Source organism: Cydia amplana, chromosome 3 (assembly GCF_948474715.1).
Source record: "Cydia amplana chromosome 3, ilCydAmpl1.1, whole genome shotgun sequence".
NCBI classification, from domain to species: Eukaryota; Metazoa; Arthropoda; class Insecta; order Lepidoptera; family Tortricidae; genus Cydia; species Cydia amplana.
In genome coordinates, this window is record NC_086071.1 from 7,526,069 (window position 1) to 7,553,595 (window position 27,527).

Sequence of the window (27,527 nt, forward strand, 5' to 3'; positions counted from 1 at the left end):
CAAACGTGATGAATTTGCTATTTATTTGTGCTAACATATTTAGGCTGTTAAATGTTTTGTTTATAATGTTATATAATTAATTAACTCTATATCTCCAAATGTAGAGTTAGGTTCGTAGAGGATGGAATGACCAGGAGCGGCATTATTTTTTTTTTATCTGCATTGTTTGTACTATGATACGATTGCATGTACTTTTTGCGCGCGATATACCTACTGCCGTATTCGAACTTCAAGATGTTCACAAGAGACGACACGTACTAGATCCATTCTAGATACGTTATAGTTTAGATTTCAATAGTTCTCTTTTGCAGCGCAATCGGGCAATCAATGTAACTTTTACGATAGATCGTGTTAGATATCTATTAGATGTGAATTAGATCTCTAAGTAATATCTTGTGGAAATCGTTCAAGAGTAGGTATCTCCAGAATCGCGGAAATGTCTAATTTGACAGGTTAGATCTTAAACATATTGTTATCGTATCTTGGCGATGTCTAAAAGATATCTAATAGATGTCTATTACAAAATCCGAATCGGGCCCATACTGTGCGATTCGTGTTAAGGTATATCATAACAAAATTAACACTTTCACCGCTGAGCTACCATCGTAGCGCCAGCGCTACGTCATAGTCATAGTCATTTCTTTATAATATTTTAAATATTATATGTGAAGTTATTTAGGCACTAGATACCTATTCAGTTGTTATACTTATAACATTTAAATTAATTAAATAATCAGCTTAATTAAAATATCAGGATAGGTCCTATATGTCAATTAAATTAGATACATTACTTACATCCCTTACGATAGGTAGTATTGATAAAGTTATTTAAGTGAAAGGTACTTACATTATTATTAATACATTCCATTTATAAATTATTGGCTATGTCAAAAACTTCTTTAACATCGTAAAAAGAATAGTCCAACAGCCATTTTTTTTTCTCAAAATCGTCGTAGCCGATCACATGGGTTTCCCGGTATGTAGCGAAAATGCTTCGAGAGAGGCAAAACGGCAACGTGTCGTAATTAGCGCGGAATGGGCTAAAGCTTTATTTAACAAATTGTAAAATCTGGATACCGCTCTAGGAGGCGTCTCGTCTATGTTGATTACTTGCTAAGTTTTTCTAAGGGGCTACCGCGAAAACCGAATTTCGCAAATTGCGGGCATTTTTCCCTGTCACTCTAATTACGCCTTGATTGGAGTAAAAGAGAAAAATCCAAATGTGCGAAATTCGGTTTTCGCGGTAGCCCCTCTGAACAGTCTAAACGTCTCAAATCCTTTGGAAGCTGGACGCCACGTTGGACGTTGCACGTCCTCCGCACCGCTGGTCGCTCGCGACTGGGGCCGTATGATATAAGACACTTTACAATAAGGTAAATTACCTTCTCGCCTGGTGAAGGTGAAGTTTCGGTAAGGGAAGCTGATTAGGTCGAACTGGGACAGCGTCATTCCCGGGACAAAGTTGACGCTTTGCGTGTTCTGCCACTGGTACACCAGCTGCTGGTTGGAGTACGCATCTGTTCAAGCAAAGAAGATGATACATACATTGATAAATGTATATTTGTAGACAATGATATTATAGGTTATACTCATACTTGAGGAGCACAAAAAATACTTTCATATTTATTGCTGTGCCTACGAAAAAATCTGTTATTTTTGATTATTTTCTCATTCCATCCATCTTTGTCACATTCGTTGTTAAGCATAAAGTCGTCTATTTCTCTTTCGGTGTGCGGGAGCTCGTTAGCACGTGCACATTTCTCGCTTGTCCAGCCGCGACTAAAGGCAACTTGTCCAATTTGTCACAAGGTAAGCGCTTTAATTTTGGAACGCCTATAACCCATCGTGTACACGCTTGTAGAGGCCTTATAGGAAAAAAATAAATTATTGATTATCTCCGAAATGGAGTTAATTAGAATATCGGTGTCTTTGAGAAAGTTACTTGATTTAAGCTCAGGAATGCACACTTGAAATTAACGGAAATAAAAAAAAACACGGTGTATAAGTATCATTGTTTGTAGATGTAATTGTAAGCAACGATTCTAATCAGACTAAATATTACCACCCTACCCAAACCCTCTGTTTCCGCTACCCAAAGGTTGTCTGGTTGTTGTTCTTTTCTTTTGTAGCTTTTTACTGAGGTGTGCCAATAAAGAGTATTCTATCTATATATCTATATTATAATAGGAGCAACCTTAACGACTTTTTATATAGGTACCTACATTACTATTAAAGAATTATACATTCATACGTTTATGTATGAAAGAGCATGAAAGGTCTCAATACAATGTTGAGTCGCTATACTATATCCTAAGCTGGGACTGGACGGTTTAACATTTTTTTTATTTGCGTCATCAAATCGACTCTGTTTTCCTGATTACTGTAGGTATATCTTTTGTTATAACGATACGTACCTACTGACCGATACCTATTCCAACGTAACCTACTAGCACCAACCAAAGTTGACGGACTGGCCAACGTCACTCAGCAGTGAACTATGAGACTTCTTATGCCCATTTATAATACTACCAATTTTAGGAACATTTTAACGGTGTCAGACAGTTTGGTACAACCCACCCTAAAACTAATATTGCCTATTACCGGACATGTATAAACGTTACGTTCGTTGCTAAAGTTTACTCGCGCCATATTCGAACTTTAAGATATGTCAAATACTAGAGATTGAAACGATATGGATTGGATATGTCAGTGTCAAACAGGTGTCAAAAGTGACGCGTTTGTTTAAAGAAACGTCACTTTTGACACTTGTTTGACACTGGCATATCCATTCCATATCGTTTAAATCTCTAGTACTTGACGTATCTTAAAGTTCGAATATGGCCGTTACGGTACTGATATGCGTGCAGTATTAAGCTATTTATGTCCCTAAGTCTCGTTCCAGTAATTTTGCCGTTCCATTACTATTCGAATTTCGATCATAAGCGCATTCCGGCCGGATAAGTTTCACCGGTATGCACTGTACAGTCGAGTTCATTTTCAACACGTGTTAGCAGTTTTGCTATATTTCAGAAACACGGAGTTTTAACAAGTTATGTAATTACATAAAAACTGTACCTATAACTTTTAAATATTGAAACAATTCATAGCAATCGAAATGTTTTGGGATATTCATGGTGACATTCGTTTTCTTTAAAGAGGTTTGTACTTAAGCGGATTGGGGGAATTTTGAGGCCTATTTCCAATGAACTTCATTTAACTAGGCCAGTTAAGTGATGTTCATCGGAAAGTTCGCTCGAAAAAATCGTGTCTCGAAAACACAACTATTCGATTTGAGAATACCTGACCCAGATTTGGATAATCTTTCCGTAATCGGTGACTAGGCTGGTAATTATCATCACTCATATCAAGCTCCTATCCTATTACATATTTATTATTTTGGCCTAATGTCAAAATTTGTTAAAATCCGTCAAAATCATCATAAGTACCAACTCCTTAGGTATTTTAAAAAACGGGTTCTGAGAAAAACACATTTAACTGATTAGCAAGACCGATGTGATCCCATAAGTGTACCGCGAACAAAGTTTTGTACGGTACACTAATTAATAAAAATACTAATAAAGCTTATGCATGTATCTTTACACTCTGCGTATATGTACCTAGAGCCTAGAAATAAGCCACTCTGTGAAATAAGCACACACAATGTTCAATTTGTACAAGCATGTCGTACAAAAGCTCGCATCGGTTAGGGAAACAAGGTTAGGGCCCAAGCGCTGCATGCTGAGCGCTTTAATGCAACCGAGACGCTTTTGAGTGAGCTTTATGTTGTACACAGCTTTCAAAATGGGCGACCAATAAAGATTTATTGCTCACAGTAGAAAACAATGTAAAACTGAAAGAAAAACTGAAAAAAAATTGTTCATGTGTGAGTTCAATGTACTTTCCAGTAGGTTTTAAGTAATGTAAGTAGGCACAATGAACAAATGTTCCACTTCAATTGATGACCTCTCCTAACATTTATGGAACAATACCACAGAATAAATAATAGGACTAAGTACAGAAGACTCACTCTCTAACAAAACGCGTCTGTTACGATCAGCACAGATATGGCCGCTAGGTGGCAACAGCGCCACGCGCGGCTTATGGCTTTCCCCAAAATTGGGGCCGAACGGATGTACTTTTAGCTACCTGTAGCAAAGCGACGAAATCGCGGAGTGAGACACGCCTGACAATATACGCCATTTCAAATCTTGCCATGAAATTGCACAATGTAGCCAAGTGGCTATGAAAGGTGTACCTACTTAAAGTTAGTCACCATCATGTAATGAGTAGCATTTAAAAAGTCCAATACCTACGGGCTCTGTTCGATTATTACGTAATTTACTTATTTTTACTAAGAATTTCTATTAAGTACTTACAACTACCAAGTATAAGTGGACAGGACTGGCGATCCATTGGAAAATTCCGAAGCTCCATGGGGCATTTAGCTTTAATAGTCAACCTGTAAAAAATAATGCTTTTAATTATCGGGGTCATGTCACAAAAACTCTGGAATATAATTATACAATAGGGAAAGCTTTAATTGGTTTGCTTGTTCACTTACTACGCATTTACTGCGAAAAACAATTGTTTATTTGTTACATGGCATCTATTTTATAAATACATATAGCTTTAGTAAATGGGCGCAATTTGTTTATATTGATACCCAATGCCAGCGCCTACGAATAAAGAGGGTGGACCATTTCGTCTTACACTAATCAAATGTCGTCTCACAGACAACCCATGACCATTGAGCACTATGCCATGGTAATTAACTAGGTAAGTACACTTGGTATAGTATAAATTTAGTAAGGACATTAGTCGCTTTGCTTGGGTCACAAAAAAAGGGAATAAGGTCAATTTATTGGTCTCAGTGTCTATTAAGTACATCCTAGCAAGTTAGCACTCTGCAATAACGGACTACCTGTTCATAATTTATTATTATTACCGCTACAACCACCATCAGTATCCAATAAACCAGTGGCATACGCATTCGCGCATATTCAGTGCCTACCTAATTAATAGGTACCACTGAATCGAACATAATATGCAATGTTCAATCCAACATTTGACCAGATCAAGTCCCAAAATGTAACAATATGCAGAAAGAGAACATAACGAATAACACATTACTTATCAAATATATTGCAATGGGTAACAGACATCTTATAAATAATCACAATATTACGATTATGTACGATCGTCCTCTAACACGGCCGGATACTTTGGCACCTTGCCATTTTTTGAACTGATATATTGAACCTGCCGTAGCCCGTAGCAATAGATTTGTGTACAAGGGTACCTACCCTTACCCTTCAAGTGCGCCAAGCACTGAAAACGGTTGTAAAGTTTCTTTTTTAAATTAATATTATCCATCACAATTTACGGCCAATGAATAAACTCGGGAGGGTAATCGGAGCGCGAGATTTTTCACTCTGCCAATTAAATGGCGGATGCCGACGGACGCTATGTTTGCTCGGCGGGTATGAAATTAATGATCCCTATTTGCACAACCATTACCTACAGGAAAACGCCTGTATGGTCCTTAAAACTACTCTAGAATAGATGAGTAACTAAGTACATACTTTCTGTAAAAAAATCCCGTCACAAAATTATAATACGTAGGTACTAGTACTACTCTTTCAAGTAGGTATGTTCTGCCATACATCACAGCACATGCAACTTGAGTAGGTAACATAAACCAAGCAAAAAATGGGTATATAAACAAGTTTGTTGGGCCGATGTCCAACCGTCACCCATATTGCCCCAATGCCCAATTGCCCATACAGCGCCGTACGGTAGAAAAAAATAAGTCCCATCAGCCACATTATACGGCCATATTCGAACTTTAAGATACGTCAAATACTAGAGGTTGAAACGATATGGAATAGATATGTCAGTGTCAAACAAGTGTCAAAAGTGACGTTTCTTCAAACAAACGCGTCACTTTTGACACTTGTTTGACACTGACATATCCCATCCATATCGTTTCAATCTCTAGTATTTGACGTATCTTAAAGTTCGAATATGGCTGTCAATCAAAGACTTGTAGAAAACTTAATGAAGAATACATTGATCATTGGTAGATTTGTTTTGATTGGAAGGCAGGGAAACAACCACACTATACTATATACTAAATACTTTTAAAATTAGTTACAACACACACAACACAACTTGCACAATACACAACACAACAACAACACCACACACACACACACACACCACACTACTTGAGACAATATTTGCAGTTGGTAGTCATGTTTTGTATGGGAAGAACTATAAGGTTTAGTTTGTACCTCAATCGTACCTGCTATTCGTATTCGTAAAATTCTGAAAGTAATAATCGTATTTGTATTTGTAATGTGCTATACGTTGCATCACTAATTTGGACATACCTCATCGAGTACAATATATCACCATGCTGACTGATCCTTAACAGCTTGTTGGGCACAGTTATAGTGTGCACATAGGAATGTTTGCCATTGTAGAAGTAGGTGTCTGGGCGCCAGATCCGCTCGAGCATCTTGATGGATAGTGACAGCGAGCGAATGGGCCCGAGGAAGGAGAGTCGGGTGTCGCGCCAGTATTGCCTGAAGTAGCAGTCCATTGAATAGTCCTGGATATAAACCTTAATGTTCATTGAAAAAAATTGTTAATGTTGATTTAAAAAATACTTTTAGGCAACTCGTTTGCGTTCCTTTACCTAACTACTTCAATGAGTATTCCATGTCTAAGTACCTTTATGGCTACCACCAGTTTAACACTGACATATTCGCTAGGGTGTGCGTAATTTACTTTACGTCACCCTAGGCCCGTAAGTGGGATTTTCTTCCCGCTACGCGAGAAGAATATCTCACTTCCTGGCCAAGGCAGCAAGACGTAAAACTTTATACAAACCACGGGCGGTAATTCGTAAAGCCCCAGATCGCATATTTATGGCCCTTACCTTCGGTTCGGGCCACAAACACCTGCGATCTGGAGCATTTACGAATTTACCTCCCTAGGTAATGTACTAATGTACTATTATATGCATCTCGCTTGTATTCGCATATTAGAAAGTAAGTTTAGCGAATATGTCAGTTTGACACTGTTAAGGCAGTCGTAGTAAGGCTATAGAGACCATAATTGGAAAAAACAGAATGGTTGGCGATCATTCTCCCAGAAACCGATTGATTGATGTCGACAGCAACATCTTTGAATGAGTTTTACTTTAAAGTGGAAAAGTTTACTTTCATTGACACAAAAGTTGCAATTGTCGATAGAATATCTCGTTATTATTTCAAAATGAAATAAACGTTTGCCTGCGACTTCGTTCGCGTGGACTTTTATGTTGGTTGTTGTAATTCTTCATTGCAGCAAAAAAATGCCGTGGGATTAATAATTTGACACGTGTAATTTGTCTGGCGCAATGTCTTCTCATACTTACTTTACTGTTTGGTCTTCTCACTCAATACTCAATAGTTATTTGTTTTACAAGGAGGCAAATATTAACTACTACGACTATAAGCTCAAAGCTACTGTTATTTTTTCCTCAACATGCACTGGATGTAATGTTGTTTATAACCTAACGGATAAACGCGCTCACCATATCAAGCTCTGATATCGGGCCCATACTCCTTATCAATATATTGGTTTGCACAACTGTAGGGTACCCTGAAACAAAGTATAATATTAATACCTACAATGGGAAGTATATATCTAAAGTCTTAGGTAAAAGAAATTCGTATTAAAAACAAAAAAAAACCGGCTAAGTGCGAGTCGGACTCGCGCACGGAGGGTTCCGCACCATCAACAAAAAATAGAGCAAAACAAGCAAAAAAAACAAGCAAAAAAAAGGTCACCCATCCAAGTACTGACCCCGCCCGACGTTGCTTAACTTCGGTCATAAATCACGTTTGTTGTATGGGAGCCCCACTTAAATCTTTATTTTATTCTGTTTTTAGTATTTGTTGTTATAGCGGCAACAGAAATACATCATCTGTGAAAATTTCACACACACAGTTAGCTAGAACTGTTCATCACGGTTCGTGAGATACAACCTGGTGACAGACGGACGGACGGACGGACGGACGGACGGACGGACAGCGGAGTCTTAGTAATAGGGTCCCGTTTTTACCCTTTGGGTACGGAACCCTAACAAAGAAATCTATTTTTATTTATTTTAACGAACCTTAAATTATTTTACAGTAGGTACATTAGAGGTGCTACCTTACCGCACTAGTTCGGTAATTAGCACTTTACGTGCCTATGTCGAAAATTTAAAGGGCCATTTGTAATCTATAACGCTGTACCTAATAGGTAATTCGCAACTCGTATGGATTTAAAGACTGGCACAAGAAAGAAATGATTGGCGATTACTACACCGACAAGAGCAAAGCTCTTAAGTTATGATGATTATGATGATATGATGGATTTAAAACTCTATCTTCGGTCGTGTTTTAATTTATCACCACTCGTTGCGAATTTCCTTCTTTTCGCACATGTAACGTAATGTACTATTTATTAACTCACACACTGGGCTGATTTAGACGGCGCGCGAACTCGTATACGATTTTAGTTACATTGCGGACCATTGAGGTTACATTAATTCAGACGACCGACCAAATGACGCAATGTAATGAAACTCGCATGCGAGTTTTCGCACCGTCTAAATGAGCCCTAATATTAAAATATGTCGACACAAACCTTTTCCATGAGTAGGGAGCTGCGAGTTCTCATAATTCTTCAAAAGGTTCTCAAGCACCAGCGTGATGTTTCTGGAAACCGCGTCGTTGATGCTCCTTTTGTTTTTCCACATATAGCGCGTGTCCATTTCACCGAACGTTATGTTCAAATAATTGGAAAGGATTTTGTCAGTCTCCCAGTAGTCGCGGTCGCTATAACCGGGGGCTTCCGGAGTTTTTGTATCAGCGCTGGACAAAATCTTGGGAGAGTGTTGCGACACCGCCTCACGGGACTTCGCGGTCAGCGATATTGGAAATGTTCCATTTTTAGTCGTCAAGTAGATCGCTCCTTTTGCGTCAACTTGCAGGCTGCAAGGAGAGAATGTTGACGTTATTATATTTCTTAAAATGTTTCCGTAGAGCGCAGCAATGTCAGCCGCGATGAAATTGCGCTCGGCAGCTGAATAGTGCTTTTTTGTTTGATTTTTAACTGACGCTTCATTGATCTCGTTCCCATTGGACCGTGTAATGAACATTTTGTTTTGCAATTTTATTGGAAGCTAGACCTAAGTGTTTGTTTCTAGAGGCTTAAGTTATAAGTACCTATACCTACTACCTACCTACCTATCTCAATAATAATTGACCTACATATTATGGCAGTAGTTCAAAACATTAGTCACAATTTGTCACTTTTAGCCCAAAAGTCCCACTTTGTCGATATGGAGTTATTAGTAGTTTCTAAAACTACATACTTAACATAAAAGCTGTCATCTATGGTGAAAGAACCGTTTCCTACATTCTCCGAAAATCCGAAAGGTCCCTTAATAATTTATAATTTATTGTAATGTATTTTTATCTTTTTGCTGACTTTGTCTTTTGTATGTTATATATCAATTTTGTTTTGTATTCATGTTACCTGTCGTGATTGTTTCACCGATCAGCGCTGGAAGTCGCCAGCAACATGCTGAGATGAGACCATTTCGTGGCACTTTATCCTTTTATTCTTTGTTATATCTCTTGTTATCTCTTGTTATATCTCTGTTATATCTGTTACATGTTTCTATTTTGTGTTTGTGCTCACGAATAAAATTATTTCTATTCTATTCTATTCTATTCTAATATGAATCCGAAGCCAAAATGGTAAAAACCGGAATCCACTCTATATATTTTTTGGCGAATCGCAAGTTGTCAGTTCGGGGCGAACTACTAGTAAATAACAAGATTCATTCTAAAGAAATAGTACCTAATCTAAGTCTACAGCTGTCAGGATCCCCCTGAATAAATTAGAATCGGCTTAAACTGTTTCTTTGGCTATATTCATCAAGTCGTATTACTCGTATTTCTTTTTAATTGCTTGAATATGAAGCGAACCCCGGACTAGTTGGAGTAATGGAATTTATTCTGGAGTACCTTTCGAGACCCTTGGCACGGGGCCCAGGCGGTTCTTTGTTTTAGGTTATGTTAAGGAGGGTCTCGGTACAACTCGTGGATTTATTCATCACTGCCTTTAACCTCGCAATTCATTCGAAATCTCTGTACAATATTAGTCCTATATTGTACCTTTACCTAAAGCCAATTTAAGTGCATATTTCCCTCATTTTCACCAGAATCCCATCGCCAGATCCTGATATAATGACAATGGGACTAAGTCACACACAGACTCTGACACTTAGTCCCTACAGTAAACAAATCCTAAATTGATCAAACGTCTTCGAGAAATCTGAAATTTGAGAACAATAAGGGTCATGGTCATACACTGCAATTAGGTTCTCGTCTCTCTTATGGACATACATATTTTGTACATTGTAGTTTATCACACAGAAGCGCTGGTGGCCTAGCGGTAAGAGCGTGCGACTTGCAATCCGGAGGTCGCGGGTTCGAACCCCGGCTTGTACCAATGAGTTTTTCGGAACTTATGTACGAAATATCATTTGATATTTACCAGACGCTTTTCGGTGAAGGAAAACATCGTGAGGAAACCGGACTAATCCCAAAACGGGCCTAGTTTACCCTCTGGGTTGGAAGGTCAGATGGCATCAGTCGCTTTCGTAAAAACTAGTGCCCACGCCAATTACTGGGATTAGTTGCCAAGTGGACCCCAGGCTCCCATGAGCCGTGGCAAAATGCCGGGACAACGCGAGGAAGATGATGTAGTTTATCACACAGATAATTTTCTGTGTGTGATAAACTACAATTTACAAAATACTACTTGTATGCCCATAAGGTATTGACTATTGTTCATCGGACAACAAAAAAGAAATATTCTTATGCCCAAAACTAAAATTGAATCATAATCACTTAAACTAAAATGATGAGATGAGGGAGGTTTGGAGAGTTCTATGGAGGTTAAAATTACCTATTAATTTAGTTATCTCAGGCGGACACTATCTATACACTTTCGAGTTCTATGAGGTACCAAAAATTAAATTACTTGCCTACGGAAAGGGCACGTAAAGGTGGTTTAAAGGCAATACCGATATGCGTCAACTGCAACGCTATTGCGTATGAGTATAAGGTATATTTTAGTGTAAACATATCCTTGAACTATTGTTGGTTAATACTCGTAGTTCCTTCAACAATTTCTGCAGGTGGCCGATATATTAAGAGCGTTGGCCGACATTGAATGAGATCCCTAAACTTCACGTAACATGTTCGAGTTTGGCGCGATTAATCGAATAGCCCGGATGACTTTGTGCATGTGTTCGAGGAGCGTCAGATGCACAGTCGAGTCGTCCCAATTGCCGAGTGACGGGCTGTGATTGCGCCTTCTATGCATGAACTAATTGATTGCTACCCTTTATGCCTCCCATATAATCCTTGCGATTGATTCGTCATTAATCCATATCAAACTGTGTTCTTGACTATCTCAATAAAAATGTATTGAAAAAAAATTCACACAACAAAATTATTTGATGAATTTATTGTAGTAGGTAGGTACCTAATTTGATTGATGATACACCTATTGCAACGTCGAGTGTTTAGAGTTTCGACGTTTAAGAAAATTTCTATGAATAGGTACCTAATTACCTATAGGTGTAGCCCCGCGAAGAGAGACCATGCACACATAACAACAGTCATGTGAAGTAGTCAGTGCCATTTTATAATTACTTTAGGTTTACTTATGTGTACCTATGTGATTATATTCATTTATCATTCGTTCAATTCGCCTCATCTCCAAATTGCAAGACCGCCTTTTATCGCTCTATCTAGAACTCGTATTTCGATATGCCTTTGTCTGAAAGTAAGGACTGAAAAGAAAGGCTCTCCATTGTTACCGCTTGACTCGATTGATCTCGTTACACGCGACAATTTTAATTAATTAAACATTAATAATACAGTGACACTTTGACTTTGCCAAGAGAGGTAATTATGAAATATATTTTTCACCACACCAACTTTACTGTTAAAGGCTCTCTCGATTGTTCAAAAACGAATGAGAAATTGAATTTCATCTACACGTGGGGCAAAGTAATCAGATGCAAATTTTGAGTTGTTTCCTTATGTTGGCTGGTAAAGTTGACTTTAAAATGATAATTTTCAATGATAAACATTTAAAAACGTTCATTTGGATTTGATTTGGTTTGATTTTGTTTGATATTTTACAGTTAGTATTTTCGTCGCTTTGGTGTGGTGAACAATTTTGTTTCACACGCGCGGTATGACACGGTGGAATTTTTTTTTAACCATCGTGCCTTGAAACTCTCGCACTTTCCTACTAGTCAAATCAGCTTCATTTTTTTAGAACTGTCAAAACGATTTGCCAATATGGAATTTATATGAAAACTAGTACGTCACGGTCAACTCGCCTACTTTCTTCCTACTTTTTATATGTATTTCTATCCGATTTATCAAAAAAGTTATGTTTATAAATAACTGCTACCTATCTACGTTTTTCTTATAATTATCTGGTGCTTTATTTCGCGCACGGTGTGAAATAATGTATGTATTTTAAGTAGAGGAAAGTACCCAATTAGTGGCGGGTGTCACAATAGCTTTTTCACCTCAGCAGCTCGAATAAGGGTACTTTGCTACTTAAAAACAGTGAGCAAAATCGCATTTTGCTCACTGAGTGAGACAAAATGACATTCAAGTGATCTTAATATTCAAATGTCATTTTAATATGCGGGGTCTAATACAAGTTCGAAATACTTGGATTCTATTATCTCTGTCCCTTTCACGTCGTTAGCAAAAAGAAAGAGACAAAAAAAGTTCAAACGACATTCAACGGTAATATTACCTAACTGTTTATAATAGATCCCCGAAAAACGTCAGAACGCATCGTTCCAAAACACGTACGAGTATGAATTCTTAATAATTCATTAATGAAAACCAAGCCACCAAGCAGCCTGGGGCACTGGAGGCCTTGGTCAGTTTTTCTTAGTATATGACATTTATTTAAAGTTTATAATGAAAATAAAGTTTAAGATTTGATAAAAACTGATAAAAACACTATATTTTAAGTAAATTATTGTACGATTAAAATAATGAACTCAAAAAATACACAGAATATCACGTAAAATAAATAATTATACTTTTAAGAATCTCTACTATAGTTTACAAAATAGTAAGTATCCGCAATTCGGACCGTAAATTACAATGTTTTTTTTTACAAAAAAAAAGTTGTCGATTGAATTGTCAATCAATTGATGGTCGTTGTTTCCATATATTATTACCTATTTTACTGAAATTTATTGTTTTGTTGTTGTGTTTGATTGCGGTAATTAAACTTAATTGTTAGTATATCTTAAGAAAATATGAGTGAATAGGTAAGTGATGAAGAAAGATTACATTTTTCAGGTTGTCTAATATGTTCTCACTGCAGAGGTGAAAAGTTTTGTGAACTACCTACACAAGATCGCGTGCGCTTTTGAGTCCCTTACTACGCTCAAGATTCTAAATTAGATTCTACTAGGTATAGAATCTTTTGCTTGCACGGGACTCAAAATAAGCACTCGAAAAAATATCAAACTTTGATCTCTTGTTGTACAAATAACTATTAAAGCACGGACGCGGCGTGAGTTCCTTGAAACCAGTATTGCGCCCTGCGATTATGATGTTTCAAGGTCATGTAACTATGTAGACTTTACCTTTAAGTGCTAGGATTCACCGCTCGCGAATTCAACGGAATTTAAATACGCGACCCGTGCTGCCAGGCCTCGTGGAAGTCGTGGACAGAGCCCGCACGTGGCCAGTCCCGCTTTCAGCTGCCGCTGATACTAATGAAAATGACTTCGCTAGTTGCTAATTTGTCTAAATGATAACGTCATACCCCTCCGCAAGCAATTCAGTCGTACCGGATAAGCTTTATCGCAAGATTGCTATTTTGCAAACAGATTTAGCATAGATACCTACCTACGCCGATGTTTGAGGCAAAATAACTAATTAGTTCTTCCAGCTCCTGTTTTATCCCATTATCTAAATTCTAAATGGAAGTAGGAACGTTAGGATCGTAGAAGATAATTAAATGTCGTTTCGAGCGTAGGTACATAAGTAATAAAGTAGCAAACATGTTATTAGAGTCATTGGTTTTTGTTTCCCAGTGGTGACATAAACTGAGCCTAGAGATCTTGTTAGACATAGGTACTTGTAGCAAGTATGTATTTAGTGGAAATTATAAAATTATACCAAGAACATGTCGGGCCATGCTCAGTGTGGGGTTCCGTAGTTCCATTGTCTCAAAACAGGCTAAACGGGGGCTATTAGTAAGTATCATGTAGGTACATTACAAGCGTAAGGGAGTACCAACCTCCGCAGCGCTTAGTAGGTACGTCTTTTTACTAAGAGGAGAAGAGTTTTTGCAATACTTAACTCAAAAACGGCTGTGTTCGCTATACTTTGAAAGTATTTATTATGCTTTTGTTTTACGATTTTTTCATATTTTATGGACCCATGGTTTATTCACTTTATCAAAAACGGTAATTTTTATCAAATAACAAAAAAAAAAATTCAAAAAACCCTTATTCGTTTTGAGAGACCTATCCAACGAAAATCATTTTGTATGGGAGGTCGATACCCTAAAAATTTTTTTGTGGTTTTTAAAATAATATTCTGACGCCATGATTTATGGATTCATGCCAAATTGCAGCTTTCTAGCTCTAACGATCACGGAGCAAAGCCGCGGACGGACAGACAGACGGACATGGCGAAACTCTAAGGGTTCCTAGTTGACTACGGAACCCTAAAAATCTACATTTCAAGCTTGACACCTAGATTTTTTATTTTGAATAAATCAGTTTTAGTAACTCACTTGAAGTAACTAAATCTACTCAAAGGTTAACTGGAAGAGATCCCTCAAAGGGATAAGTTCGCCTTTGTACTTCTTACTAATTGTATGTTATTTTTAATATGTCTTTTTGTACAATAAAGAGTTTACTACTACTACTACTACTAAATGCCTCTTTAGGGAATTTTACGTAGTCTATAGGCATAGGGATAAATTTAGTTTAAGTACCTATAGCACAGTTTTTTCCAGGTTATTTTCGCATTATTTTCGCATCGCACGAGTGTCAGGGAATGCCTCCAAGATCTTTTGACGAATATTTATACCCATATTATGATACTTTCATTTATTCCCTCCCTGGAATATATTTTTATGATAAGACAAGTGACAACAACGATCTCGAAGTTCCTACTACGTATGTATTAGGTAGTTACCTTATAAAAACGAAAGTGCAACTTCTACATAGAACTTAACTGCGAATCATGGGGTGGCTAGTAACGTCGAGTTAGGAGCACTTCGTGGGTACAAATTGAGAAAATAGAGAAATACGAGAATAACTCTCATTAGTACGGCCACAGCTACATGCCAGATAAGAGCTTGGGACATTTTGCTGTAGGTAATATTTGTTCGCACACTTTCAAAAAATCGATGTTGTTACGCTACCAAGATACTTACCTGGAATGGATATGACATCACAGTACAATTTTACTTTACCTAGAATAATACACCCACCAAAAACATTTTCATGTAAAATGTTGCCAAGACGAAACCATAAGGCTCGCACTGACAAAAAGTTATCAGATCTCTTGTAGAGCCAAGCTTCTAACTCTACAGGCCCTACCTTCACAGACTCTACACCTTAGTCAAAATATGTGGCTTGGCCGTTTCGTCACATGGGCGTAAGGTGAAAAATGTATTCACTATTCATTATTTTTTATTATAAAATAGTTCTTGTAATAATGAAACGGCCAAGCCACATATTTTGACTAAGGTGTAGAGTCTGTGAAGGTAAGGCCTGTAGAGTTAGAAGCTTGGCTCTACAAGAGATCTGATAACTTTTTGTCAGTGCGAGCCTTATGGTTTCGTCTTGGCAACATTTTACATGAAAATGTTTTTGGTGGGATTTCACATCTTTTTGTAAGTTGCTTATGACAATTTTTTGATTTAAAAGGTTGCGGGTGATTTACTATTAAAAATCCTGAAATACGTTTTTTTTACATACAAACTTCAACTCCCTTTTCCCCTAACGCCTTTTTCCACCCCTTTTCACCCTTACAGGGTGATTTTGGGGTTGAAACTATTTTATATCCTTCCCCATAACAATAACTATCTACATACCAAATTTCAACTAAATCGGTTCCGCGGTTATTGATTTCCCATACAAAATTCCACCCCCCTTTTCGCCCCCTTAGTGGCTAATAATTTCAAGTTTTTGAATTATTTTGTTGTTTGTGGACTAATACTATCTCACATACCAAATTTCAGCTTCCTAGGACTTCAGGAAGTACCCTAGAGGTTTTGATGATCAACAGTGAGTGAGTCAGTGACGAAATCGGGGTTTTTTAGACATTAATAAAATCTAAAGTATAAGAGCTATGCAATTGAAAATGTTTATGCTTAATAAGTCCACTATTGACATCATATCCCGAAAGTTTTGTTTATCTGGTATAATCCAAACCCAAGTTAAGAGGGTTCAAAAAAACGACGAAGCGCTTCGAGAAAAGGTAGGTAGTGCCCTTGCGCTTCGCTTTGCTCGTCTTGGCAGGGGCACTACCGTGCCCCCAGATTTAAATAAGCATACCTATTTTGTTTTAAGTATAAGTAGTTTATAGTAGGTACCTACCTACTTTACAACGCTGATACCAATACGCACACAAATAAACATACGAAATAGCCAATTTCATTGCATAATCTCTCTGAACACAAAGATAAAGTTTATATTCATAATTTCCAGCGTAGTTTTATCATGGTCCTTTATATAAAAGATGAACGTAGAATTTCTCTGATACCTACTTAGGTATCAGAGAAATTCCATACATAGGTACTTACCTATGTAAAGTCTATTTGCCCCGTAATTGGCATGTAGGATTAATTACGGGTCGGTCGACGACGACATGTAATGTGGCCAACGTACAAAAAGAAATTGTGTGTAAGTAAACTGGATTGCCAGTTCTAGATTGAACATTTTCGAGCCTATTGGAGAAAAAGAAGATATAGCTGGTCAACCAAATCTTGTCAGTAAAAAAAGGCGCGAAATTAAAATTTTCTATGGGACGATTTCCCTTCGCGCCCACTTCGCGCCTACATTTTTCAAATTTGCCGCCTTATTCTACTGTCAAGATCTGGTTGACCAAGTATAACGAGATTTTGTCTATCAGGTGACCTTCAGTAATTATTTTCCCTTTGTGTCGACTACAAAAGCCGTGATTGTACAGCCTCATCGGCGGCGTGGAGGGCTCTCAGCACGAGCACTCTCCGCCGGTTACAAATTGTGCCAAATTGTCAACTCAGGCCCCGATCGCTCTTGATTCAGATATCGCAGCTCCGCCACACTTCATACTATAACACATTTATAAAGGTTTCCCCCGGATTATTGTACCTCTAATTATGACTAACTAGGTAGATCTTATCAACGCTTCACGCAAACTGAAATATCACAGAATTGATGATGATGCTATACTATTAAAGTCTGGACGGATTTTAATTTTGCTGTGCTAACATTATGAAGTAGCCAATTAAAATTCTCTGGTACCGACGGACACCCTCTTTTATTAATTATTCTATGCAAGGTTTAATTTATGTGCCTTATTTTAATTTTCAAGTGAATCAACAATAAGTTATCTAGCTAAAATTGGTACATTTGAATTTCAAAAAGACTCGAAACTTCACGAAACGAATTTTGACTCATAAGACTTGAGTTCCTAATAACACTAGATTCAATATAGATTTTAGATTTAAATTATTTAAGAAAAAACATAATACAAATAAGTTGTCCTCATACATAACGGCTCAAAGCTCACGGTGATGTTATATAAGCGGTTAAACCGTGGTTAGTCTGTGCGGAAAGAGAAGAGTCGTGGAACGTATGGGGCCCAATACATTCCACGACTCTTAATTCTCTTTCCGAACGGACTATAACCCAGTGTCAAATTACTGGTAACTCCAGGTTGAACCGGTTAACCCGGGTTAGCGGGATGGTGCAAGTGGCCCAAACTCAAGGCGCTTTAAGACGGAAAAGTGGATAGTTTACCATGTCTTTATTATATAAATTAATTACAAAATTTCAACTATTTTAGAAACCTAAACTAATAATTCACAGATTGGTCTATTACACGGGTGCGCGATTCATGTAGCGACTTTATGTAATCATACAGGAAGACTAGAATGTTGTTCATAAGAAATACGATGTTGATGAGTTGCACGCTGGGGCTGGCGGGGCTGAGCGCGCGCGGGTCGGTGAGCACGCACAGATGACCCATGAGTACCATGCCGCTGGCTACCGGGGCCTCCACCAGGAACAGCTGCTCCAGCACGTACCCGAGTGTCATCACAGCATGACCAAAAAAGGGCAAGTATAGCATAACCAATTTCTTAATTTCTTCCATCAGGTTTTACCTGCCTTGTGAGCAGCCTTTTTCTTAAATGTCGTTGACTGACTTCTCTCTGATACTTATACTTCTTGAAATCTGCTACAAGGGATAATATGCTTGCTACTGCATAGTAGTAGTTTACATTAGAAATACTGGGTTTGAACGATCCTACGTACGTAAAACTATGAGCGATGTGCATTACCTGAATGAAAAATGAAATGAGTTCTCCCCCGAATATGAGGCAGTTGCTGCACCATACAAAACAGCTCATTTGGCAGCGTGTACCGATGTTTCCGGTTATATATCCCAGGCACGCCATGCAGGTGCCCAAAAACGATAGGCAGATTCTTCTGAAATATTGTTGTACGGCTTCCTTGCTTGAAGGTCCACAGCATGTACAAGATCTACCGCACTTTACATTTAACATTATTATGCGAGGTTTCTGGTTCAGTAATATTACTATAAAGCTAAAGCTTTATTAATCTTCTTTGATACGTGAGGTTCCAGATAATAATTGAAATCCATAAATATTATGGTTTAGGACATCTTTTACCCAAATTTCCTCACTTTGGTTTGAGAGTATTTCTTATTTATTTCATTTTGACATGTGCCAAAAGGCAGGTATCACTTTGACTCAGTCGCATCGAATGAGCAACTTCCTAAGTAACTTCTAGCAAAAAGGCTACTACCTTTATTTTTGTCAAAATAGTTTTTAAGAAATCTTAATAAACATAATATATAATTATTTTCTTAATGATAATAACGTTAGCCGGCGTTATTTACAGGTGCAGGAGTAACAGGTGCGTGTCGCCTTGGGCGTTCTGGGAAAAGTAAGTCGTAAAGAAATACTAAGAGGTTTCCTGTGAGGATCGTCAGGTTGACAAACGTGGCTCGGGGCCGGTCTGAAGAGAACGAATTCGGGTCCGCGAGCATGAACACGTGCCCCATCAAAACCATGCCACTTGGGAATGGCGCATTTAACACACCTAAATATTCCAATGCATACCCCAACGCCAGTAAAACTTGGCCTACATGCGGCAAGTACATCTGAATCAAGGTTCTGTGGGGCATGAGTGTAGTTTGCGAGAATCAGTTCATATTGGGTTTAGCCCCTTTATCAATTGGAGAAACATATTGGTACTCATCAAGTCATTGTAGGTATATTCCGTAACAATGTGATATGACTGTTTGCCATTATGGCAATTCATGATATATCCAAGAGTAGATATAATCCATACTCAGCGCGGACTATGATATTTAAATTTTTCAGTTACATTGTTTACCTATTAATTTTGACCATTTTGACACAAGTATGTTTACATATTTCTAGTGATAGATCAGACGTCGTTTTGACGTATCGGTAAATTTTTTATCACTTTAGTTGCGTGCCATTTGGTTGCGTGTTAGCCGATATGAAGGACTTTAGGTAAAGGATTAGGTTGAATCACCTAGTCCTTTTCCGATAGAAGTAGCTACTAGCTACTAAAACGTAGTGATTATAATTATTGTCTTTGGTAGCTACTGCAAATAATAATAATAAAATACCTACCTATCAAGGGTTATAATGTGATTTTTGCGCCATTTTATTTTGGACTTTGAGAAAAATAACTATGGTATAAGAAACACGTTCGAAATAAAAAAGGAAAAATATAAATTCAATGAATCATAATTAGCCCCATAGTGTCTATTGCCGCAGTAAGAGACTATGGGGCAAGAGCAATATTATAAGGGAAAACAACAGTTAGAAATATGTACTTAAAGTAAAACGATAGAAATCATAATACTAAAAACAAAACTAATGCATTAATAAAATGAACTCAAAAACACTTAAGTAGCAGGACTTTCCTCATACTGTTTCTCTTGAACCGAGCAAAATAAACTACATACCTATATAATGTATAAATTCTAAATATAGATGTCAATGACAATGAAAGAATCAACGATGATCAACTCTTACCAACGTGGGACTCGAACTCACATCCTTGGATCTGTATTTACAATTTATGGATTGTAATATTACGTTCCACAATTAAAAAGGAAAAATAGATTAACATTTACCTAAGGTCACTGCGGGCAAGACCGGCATACTTTTTTTTTTTTACTTTGGAGTGATCTAGTTGCGTTAATTATTCACCTACGTTACCGTTTGTAATCGCATACGATGAAGAATTTTATAATTAATAGTTTAGCCATAGTGACAGATCATTTTAATCATAAATTAAGCAAAAACATTAGTATTTTTAAAAAGACGGCGAGTAGACGGACTTCCCTTGTAGTTTAAGCGAAGTCCGTCTAGTAATGATATCAGCCAATCTATGGGTGCGTATATGTTCGTAGTCGAATTCCTAAAAAGAATGAATAAGACAATGAAAAGTGTACTTTCAACTTGTTAATATAGGGTTCAGATTCGAAATAAACGCCATTTTTCTAATATAAAGGCAATATACTACGAAAATGGGGTGGTAAACCTTTTATGGCTAATAATTACACGTAATTATTTTATGGATTTCCGAAATAAAAGACCAATAGAAATTTTAAAATGTACTTTATTAGTTTCTTTTAATTTACTGAGATGAAAATTTAGGAAACTAACATCATGCGCAATGTCAGGAGGATTTGTCGATACCTTATCAAATCGTTATAATATTAAAGTCGCAATAACAGTTGGTAATCTCTGATTTAACGAAAGTGAATATGACGGACTTGCCTTGTACATAGGTAATAGACGGACTTTCAAACTTGGTCAAATTTTAATGTGATAAATTGTGGAACGTATAATTACAAAACTAAGCCAGTTTCTGATATTTTAAACACAGAATAAAGATAACTGGTTCTTATGCTACTTACGTATGTACTTTCTGATGCACAATCTTTTCAAAAAATATTTTTAACAATTTTTTTTCGAACGGCTGTCGAACTATGACTTCGAGTTCAAAACACGAAATGACTTATTTAGGCGGATTGCTCTGAAATTGGTTGTCACAGCGCCATCCGTTTTAGAGTGAGGGAACTAACGCGCAAAACTGATTAATCGACTAGACTCCAAAGCGGCATAAGTTATAACGTGTAGACGGACTTGCCTTGTAGACGGTCTTGTCCGCAGTGACCTTACCTACATAATGATTCTCTTACCCCACCTGGATTTATTTAAGCCGTTACCGCTTCACAATTTACTCAGAAACCGAAAACGCAGATGTGTTATTGTTCGTTTGGGCGGCAGATCCGTCATCATTGATCAGCAAACAACAACTGGACCAAACTTGTTCCTGCGATGTCTACTGAACTGTAAGTTTCCAGCACATCCGGGCATGGATTATTAAAATACCTATTTCATATTTTATTCAGAATATACTCGTATTATACATACTGCCGTATTCGAACTTCAAGATATTCATAAAAGACGACACGTACTAGATCCATTCTAGATACGTTATAGTTTAGATTTCAACTAGTTCTCTTTTGCAGCGCAATTCGGGCAACCAATGTCACTTTTACGATAGATCGTGTTAGATTCTATTAGATGTGAATTAGATCTCTAAGTAATATCTTGTGGAAATCGTTCAAAAGTATCTCCAGAATCACGGAAATGTCAAATTTGACAGGTTAGATCTTAAACATATCGTTATCGTATCTTGGCGATGTCTAATAGAAATCTATTACAAAATCCGAATCGGGCCCCTAGAGTCTTTGAAGAGAACAGTCGTGAAATGTATTGGCTCCCTTACATTCCACGATTCTTCTCTTTCATATTTGTATTACTAGGCGTGTCTCACTCCGCGATTTCGTCGCATTGCTACAGGTAGCTAAATGTACATCCGTTCGGCCCCAATTTTGGGGAAAGCCATAAGCCGCGCGTGGCGCTGTCGCCACCTAGCGGCCATATCTGTGCTGATCGTAACAGACGCGTTTTGTTAGAGAGTGAGTCTTCTGTACTTAGTACCATTATTTATTCTGTGGTATTACATAAATATTACAAACTTTGTAGGGATGCGGTGTTAACTGGACATGTGAGTGATCACTTATTTAACTTTCTCAACTTTTCGAGTGTGTAACCCAAAAACCCATTCCTTTCAAAATTATTAAAGGAAATTAATACGCATTATTAATCCCTCAGAGCCAGAGGTTATCATTCCCTGGAATTGAGATTGATAAAGGTGTCCCTCGCGTAATAAATCTCTTTTAGAAATATAAAACGCTACACGAATAAACATTCTGGCGCCTGTAAATAATGACGCGGTGAAATATGGATTTTATGTTAAATCTATCTTCATAACGAGTCGGAGTTTGCATATAGATAGTGGGTTATGAATATTGCAATAGGTATTGCGGGCCGAAGCTAACGGAGGGTGCGGGTGCATTTAGGCGCGCGCTCATGTGTCCCTAAAACCTCCGGCAGGTAAATACGAATTTAGTTGAGCGCGTTCATTTCCACCTCGATATATCATACAACTAATCGGATTTTTGCGTCTGCTTAATACTGGGTATTTCATTACGCAGTTTCTCACTGTTAAGTAGTTGAAATACTTTGATGTAAGAAGTAAAAGGTGTATACGTATGGTTAGCAGATTCTAAAAGAGGATAAGAATCAGCGCAGTTCTGGCGGGAGGTTGCGCTATGCGTTGAAGGTAAGGAACCTTCAACCACTAAACACTTGTTTAATAATAATAATAATAATAATCTTTATTTCCAAAAATACAAATTACAGAGTGTGGCGGGGTCTCCGCACTAGACTTCGCCTGTGTCGCGGTGTACCAGGAATACATTTTAACCAACAGAATGATAGTTACTAACATAAAGTCCAGCTTTTGGCAAAATAAACTTATAACTAACAATCATATTGCATCACAAAGAAAGTAAACTATATTATATATAGTTAAGTACTTATGTATACATTAATTTTAAAGTACACTATCTAACATAGCTTCTGTCTCGGCATAGCTAAGAGAACTTAAGAATTTAAATAAGAGATTTTTTGCTTCTATGGTGGTGCTAGATCTAAGGTTACACTGTTTAAGTATGGAATTGTAAGTTGTCACTCTGATGCGATCTCCAAAACGTTTTCCAAATGAGGAACGTACTTCGGGAATTGGTAGATTGAAAATGCGTTTTTTAACTAAGGTGTTATATAAAGGCAGTGTTTTAGAGACTTTGTGTGTGTATAAACAGATTTTGTGTATGAAAAGCTGTCGGACGGTTAAAACTTGAGCTTGGGCGTAGAGATCAGAGGTTGGAAACCGATAGGATTTTTTGAGCATCACTTTTAGAACGGAGCGTTGGGCCCTTTCGATTTCCAACATACAAGTCTTTGCTGCACTTCCCCAAACTGTAATACAGTAGCTGATCACAGACTGACAAAGCGCAGTGTAAATCATTTTTAATAGGGATTCATCTGCTGAATTACGGAGTTTTTTGAATATATATATTGACTTTCTGATTCTTCCGGAGAGATTATGAATATGGTGTTTAAAGTTCAGGTTTTCGTCAACTAAAAGACCAAGATATTTTATAACATTAGTTTTCTCAATAGAATTACAGCTGCAGGGGTTTGTGGGAAAGTCAGTACATGAGTGGATTTTTATTGTAGGGTTGAAAGATGGTTGTGACGAGGCGGTTTTGTGAAAACAGAGGAACTTAGTCTTGTTGCAGTTCAGGGTTAGGAGATTGGCACGGAACCAGTTAGATGCTATTTGCATGCCCCTTTCTGTTGTGGTGACTGCGTCTTTCCAGCATGTATCATTAAAAAGTATTACCGTATCGTCTGCATAGCACAGAATTTCAGCATTTGGAATTTTGAGATTGAGGACGTTTAAAACCCGCATACATGTTAAATAGGTATATAAAGTCCGTCAACCAAATCTTGTCAGTAGTAAAAGGCGGCAAATTTGAAAAATCGCGGGTTAGCAACACTGTGTTCAAATAATTCCAAAACGCGTGTCATCTGTGTTTTATCTGTGGAATATGGATCGTGAATGACAGCCGTCACCTTATTTGTTTTCATTCTGAATCGTTTCTGTTTCAAGAGATATTTCTGCTGTCACCATTAAATACCAATACATTAAATAAGAATAAGCAAAGCTAAGGGGCCTACAATGTACAATCATGCTCGTTGATGGTAAACATTACTAAAAATTGAGGTTATGACAAGTACTGGAAGAACTCTTTCGAACTTTTAAGATTATGTTCAGTTTTTTTGTTTTAGGGTTAAAAGGCATAAATAAAATTAAAACGTATGCCTAAATCTATCCAGCAAGACCATAAATCGTGTCCTGGAAACCGTCCATAGGCCCACATGTCTAATTTTTTCAGCAATCAATTGTGACTATTTACAAAGGTAAACCTTTTAAACAGTATTAAGAGCCTTGATTATATCGCCGTTCTTTCGGAATATCTACCTAATCCATACATGTTTGTTGCAGGATTAAATCTTGCCCAATATAAGGCGTTCGTAGTAGGTAGTATCTCTTCAGACAATACTTACCTATGGCGGTTTATGTACGTGTACAACGCAACCAAGTCGAAAAATAAACTTATTATTTAAAAATGTAACAAAAATATTGAGAGCAATGGAACAGATTATTCTTGTAAAAGTTGTCATTAATCATTATGTTAATCATCAAGAAAATAGATTATGTAGGCTGATTTGATTCATGCACTCAGTTACTGCACATATGTACCTATGAGAAATCCTAGTTTATACTTGCTGAAGTAGGGATGTATCTATTTAAAGGAAGTTTTAAGTCGCTGTACATACCTGTTTGTTAAATAAAAGAAAATAATTTATTCAGCGTGCATATGAAGCACTAGTAGTAGTAACTTAAATTACACATTTTGAAACAAATCTGTTTTATGCTTAAGATGCAATAGATTACTACAGAGTATTATGCTTGGTTGAAGTGACCCGGTAACATTGGTAACTTCATTATATTTTTTCAATTAATGACCTGAATTATAGTGTAAGCTAAAGTGACCCTTATCTTATTTACCTTTATGTAAATAAACACCCAAATATCAGTTGTTTTATTTTTAATATGTATATTGTACAATATATACCAATCAAAAAAATTACACAGGTATGTCATATTCATCCAGAAGAGTACACTAATTTACATTAACAAGTGGCATATTAAATTGTAAATAACAAATATAGTCCGTCAACCAAATCTTGTCAGTAGCAATGTAAAGCAAACTAAAGTAGGGCAACACTCAAAGAGCAGTATTGCGTTAAGAAAAGCAGCAATGTACATCGAACCACCAGATTTTTTTTCCGCTGAGCGCGCCCTGCGTACGTCAATTCAAATTGTCACTCGCGGTTTATTGAAAAAAATTGAAACATGGACGGGCAATTTAAAAGCGATGTTAAAACAATGTTAATTAAAATGATGAACAAATTTGAAGATATCAAAAACAACTGCTTATATTCTCTTTGTTCCCTATCTATGTCTTCTAAGTTTACTAAAATAAAATCATATCAAAATGCAGATAATTAGATAGTGCATATATTTGTTATTTACAATATAATATGCCACTTGTTAATGTAAATTAGTGTACTGTTCTGGATGAATATGACATACCTGTGTAATTTTTTTGATTGGTATATATTGTACAATATACATATTAAAAATAAAACAACTGATATTTAGGTGTTTATTTAATTTAAAGGTAAATAAGATGAGGGTCACTTTTCGACTTGGTTGCGTAGTACACGTACATAAACCGCCATAGGTAAGTATTGTCTGAAAAGATACTACCTACTACGAACGCCTTATATTGGGCAAGATTTAATCCTGCAACAAACATGTATAGATTAGGTAGATATTGCGAAAGAACGGCGATATAATAATGGCTCTTAATACTGTTTAAAAGGTTTACCTTTGTAAATAGTCACAACTGATTGCTGAAAATATTTGACATGTGGGCCTATGGACGGTTTCCAGGACACAATTTATGGTCTTGTTGGATAGATTTAGGCATACGTTTTAATTTTATTTATGCCTTTTAACCCTAAAACAAAAAAACTGAACATAATCTTAAAAGTTCGAAAGAGTTCTTCCAATAGTTCCAATACTTGTCATAACCTCAATTTTTAGTAATGTTTACCATCAACGAGCATGATTGTACATTGTAGGCCCCTTAGCTTTGCTTAATCTTATTTAATGTATTGGTATTTAATGGTGACAGCAGAAATATCTCTTGAAACAGAAACGATTCAGAATGAAAACCAAATGAAAACAAATAAGGTGACGGCTGTCATTCACGATCCACATTCCACAGATAAAACACAGATGACACGCGTTTTGGAATTATTTGAACACAGTGTTGCTAACCCGCGATTTTTCAAATTTGCCGCCTTTTACTACTGACAAGATTTGGTTGACGGACTTTATATGCACTATCTAATTATCTGCATTTTGATATGATTTTATTTTAGTAAACTTAGAAGACATAGATAGGGAACAAAGAGAATATAAGCACTACAATAGGGAGTTGTTTTTGATATCTTCAAATTTGTTCATCATTCTGATTAACATTGTTTTAACATCGCTTTTAAATTGTCCGTCCATGTTTCAAATTTTTTCCATAAACCGCGAGTGACAATTTGAATTGAAGTACGCAGCAAAGAGAATATAATCACTACGTGTACGCAGGGCGCGCTCAGCAGAAAAAAAAATTTTGGTTCGATGTACATTGCTGCTTTTCTTAGCGCAATACTGCTCTTTGAGTGTTGCCCTACTTTAGTTTGCTTTACATTGCTACTGACAAGATTTGGTTGACGGACTTTACTTAAGTGTTCAGTGATTGTTGACATTGACTGGCGTCATCGCGGTCGATAGTTGGCAGTCTGTCAAGTTTGCGTTCTGCCCTTGCACGGCACTCATTAAGACCCTCGTGATGATGTGACAGTTTCCACGTTTACTTTCTATTTCTGTATTTATAGATAAAATTCCTGTAATTTCACTACTACGGTGCTACGGTTAAGTAATCTCATAATTTTTACTGACAGTTACTTGCTTTGGACTTCTCGGGACACCTTTCTAGCGTTACACGCTATTTATTACT

At 37.0% G+C, this 27,527-nt stretch overlaps 1 protein-coding gene across 1 annotated transcript in view; it reads right to left on the reverse strand.

Moving 5' to 3' along the window:
- LOC134662666 (gamma-aminobutyric acid receptor alpha-like) overlaps window positions 1-27,527 on the reverse strand; it is a 40,362-nt gene that overhangs the window by 5,240 nt on the left and 7,595 nt on the right. The window contains exons 2-6 of the mRNA XM_063518937.1: window positions 8,683-9,029; window positions 7,583-7,650; window positions 6,393-6,613; window positions 4,377-4,459; window positions 1,383-1,517 (exon numbers count right to left, since the gene is read on the reverse strand). Of these exons, the coding sequence (XP_063375007.1) occupies window positions 1,383-1,517; window positions 4,377-4,459; window positions 6,393-6,613; window positions 7,583-7,650; window positions 8,683-9,029 (854 nt within the window). The remainder of the gene's footprint in view (window positions 1-1,382; window positions 1,518-4,376; window positions 4,460-6,392; window positions 6,614-7,582; window positions 7,651-8,682; window positions 9,030-27,527) is intronic.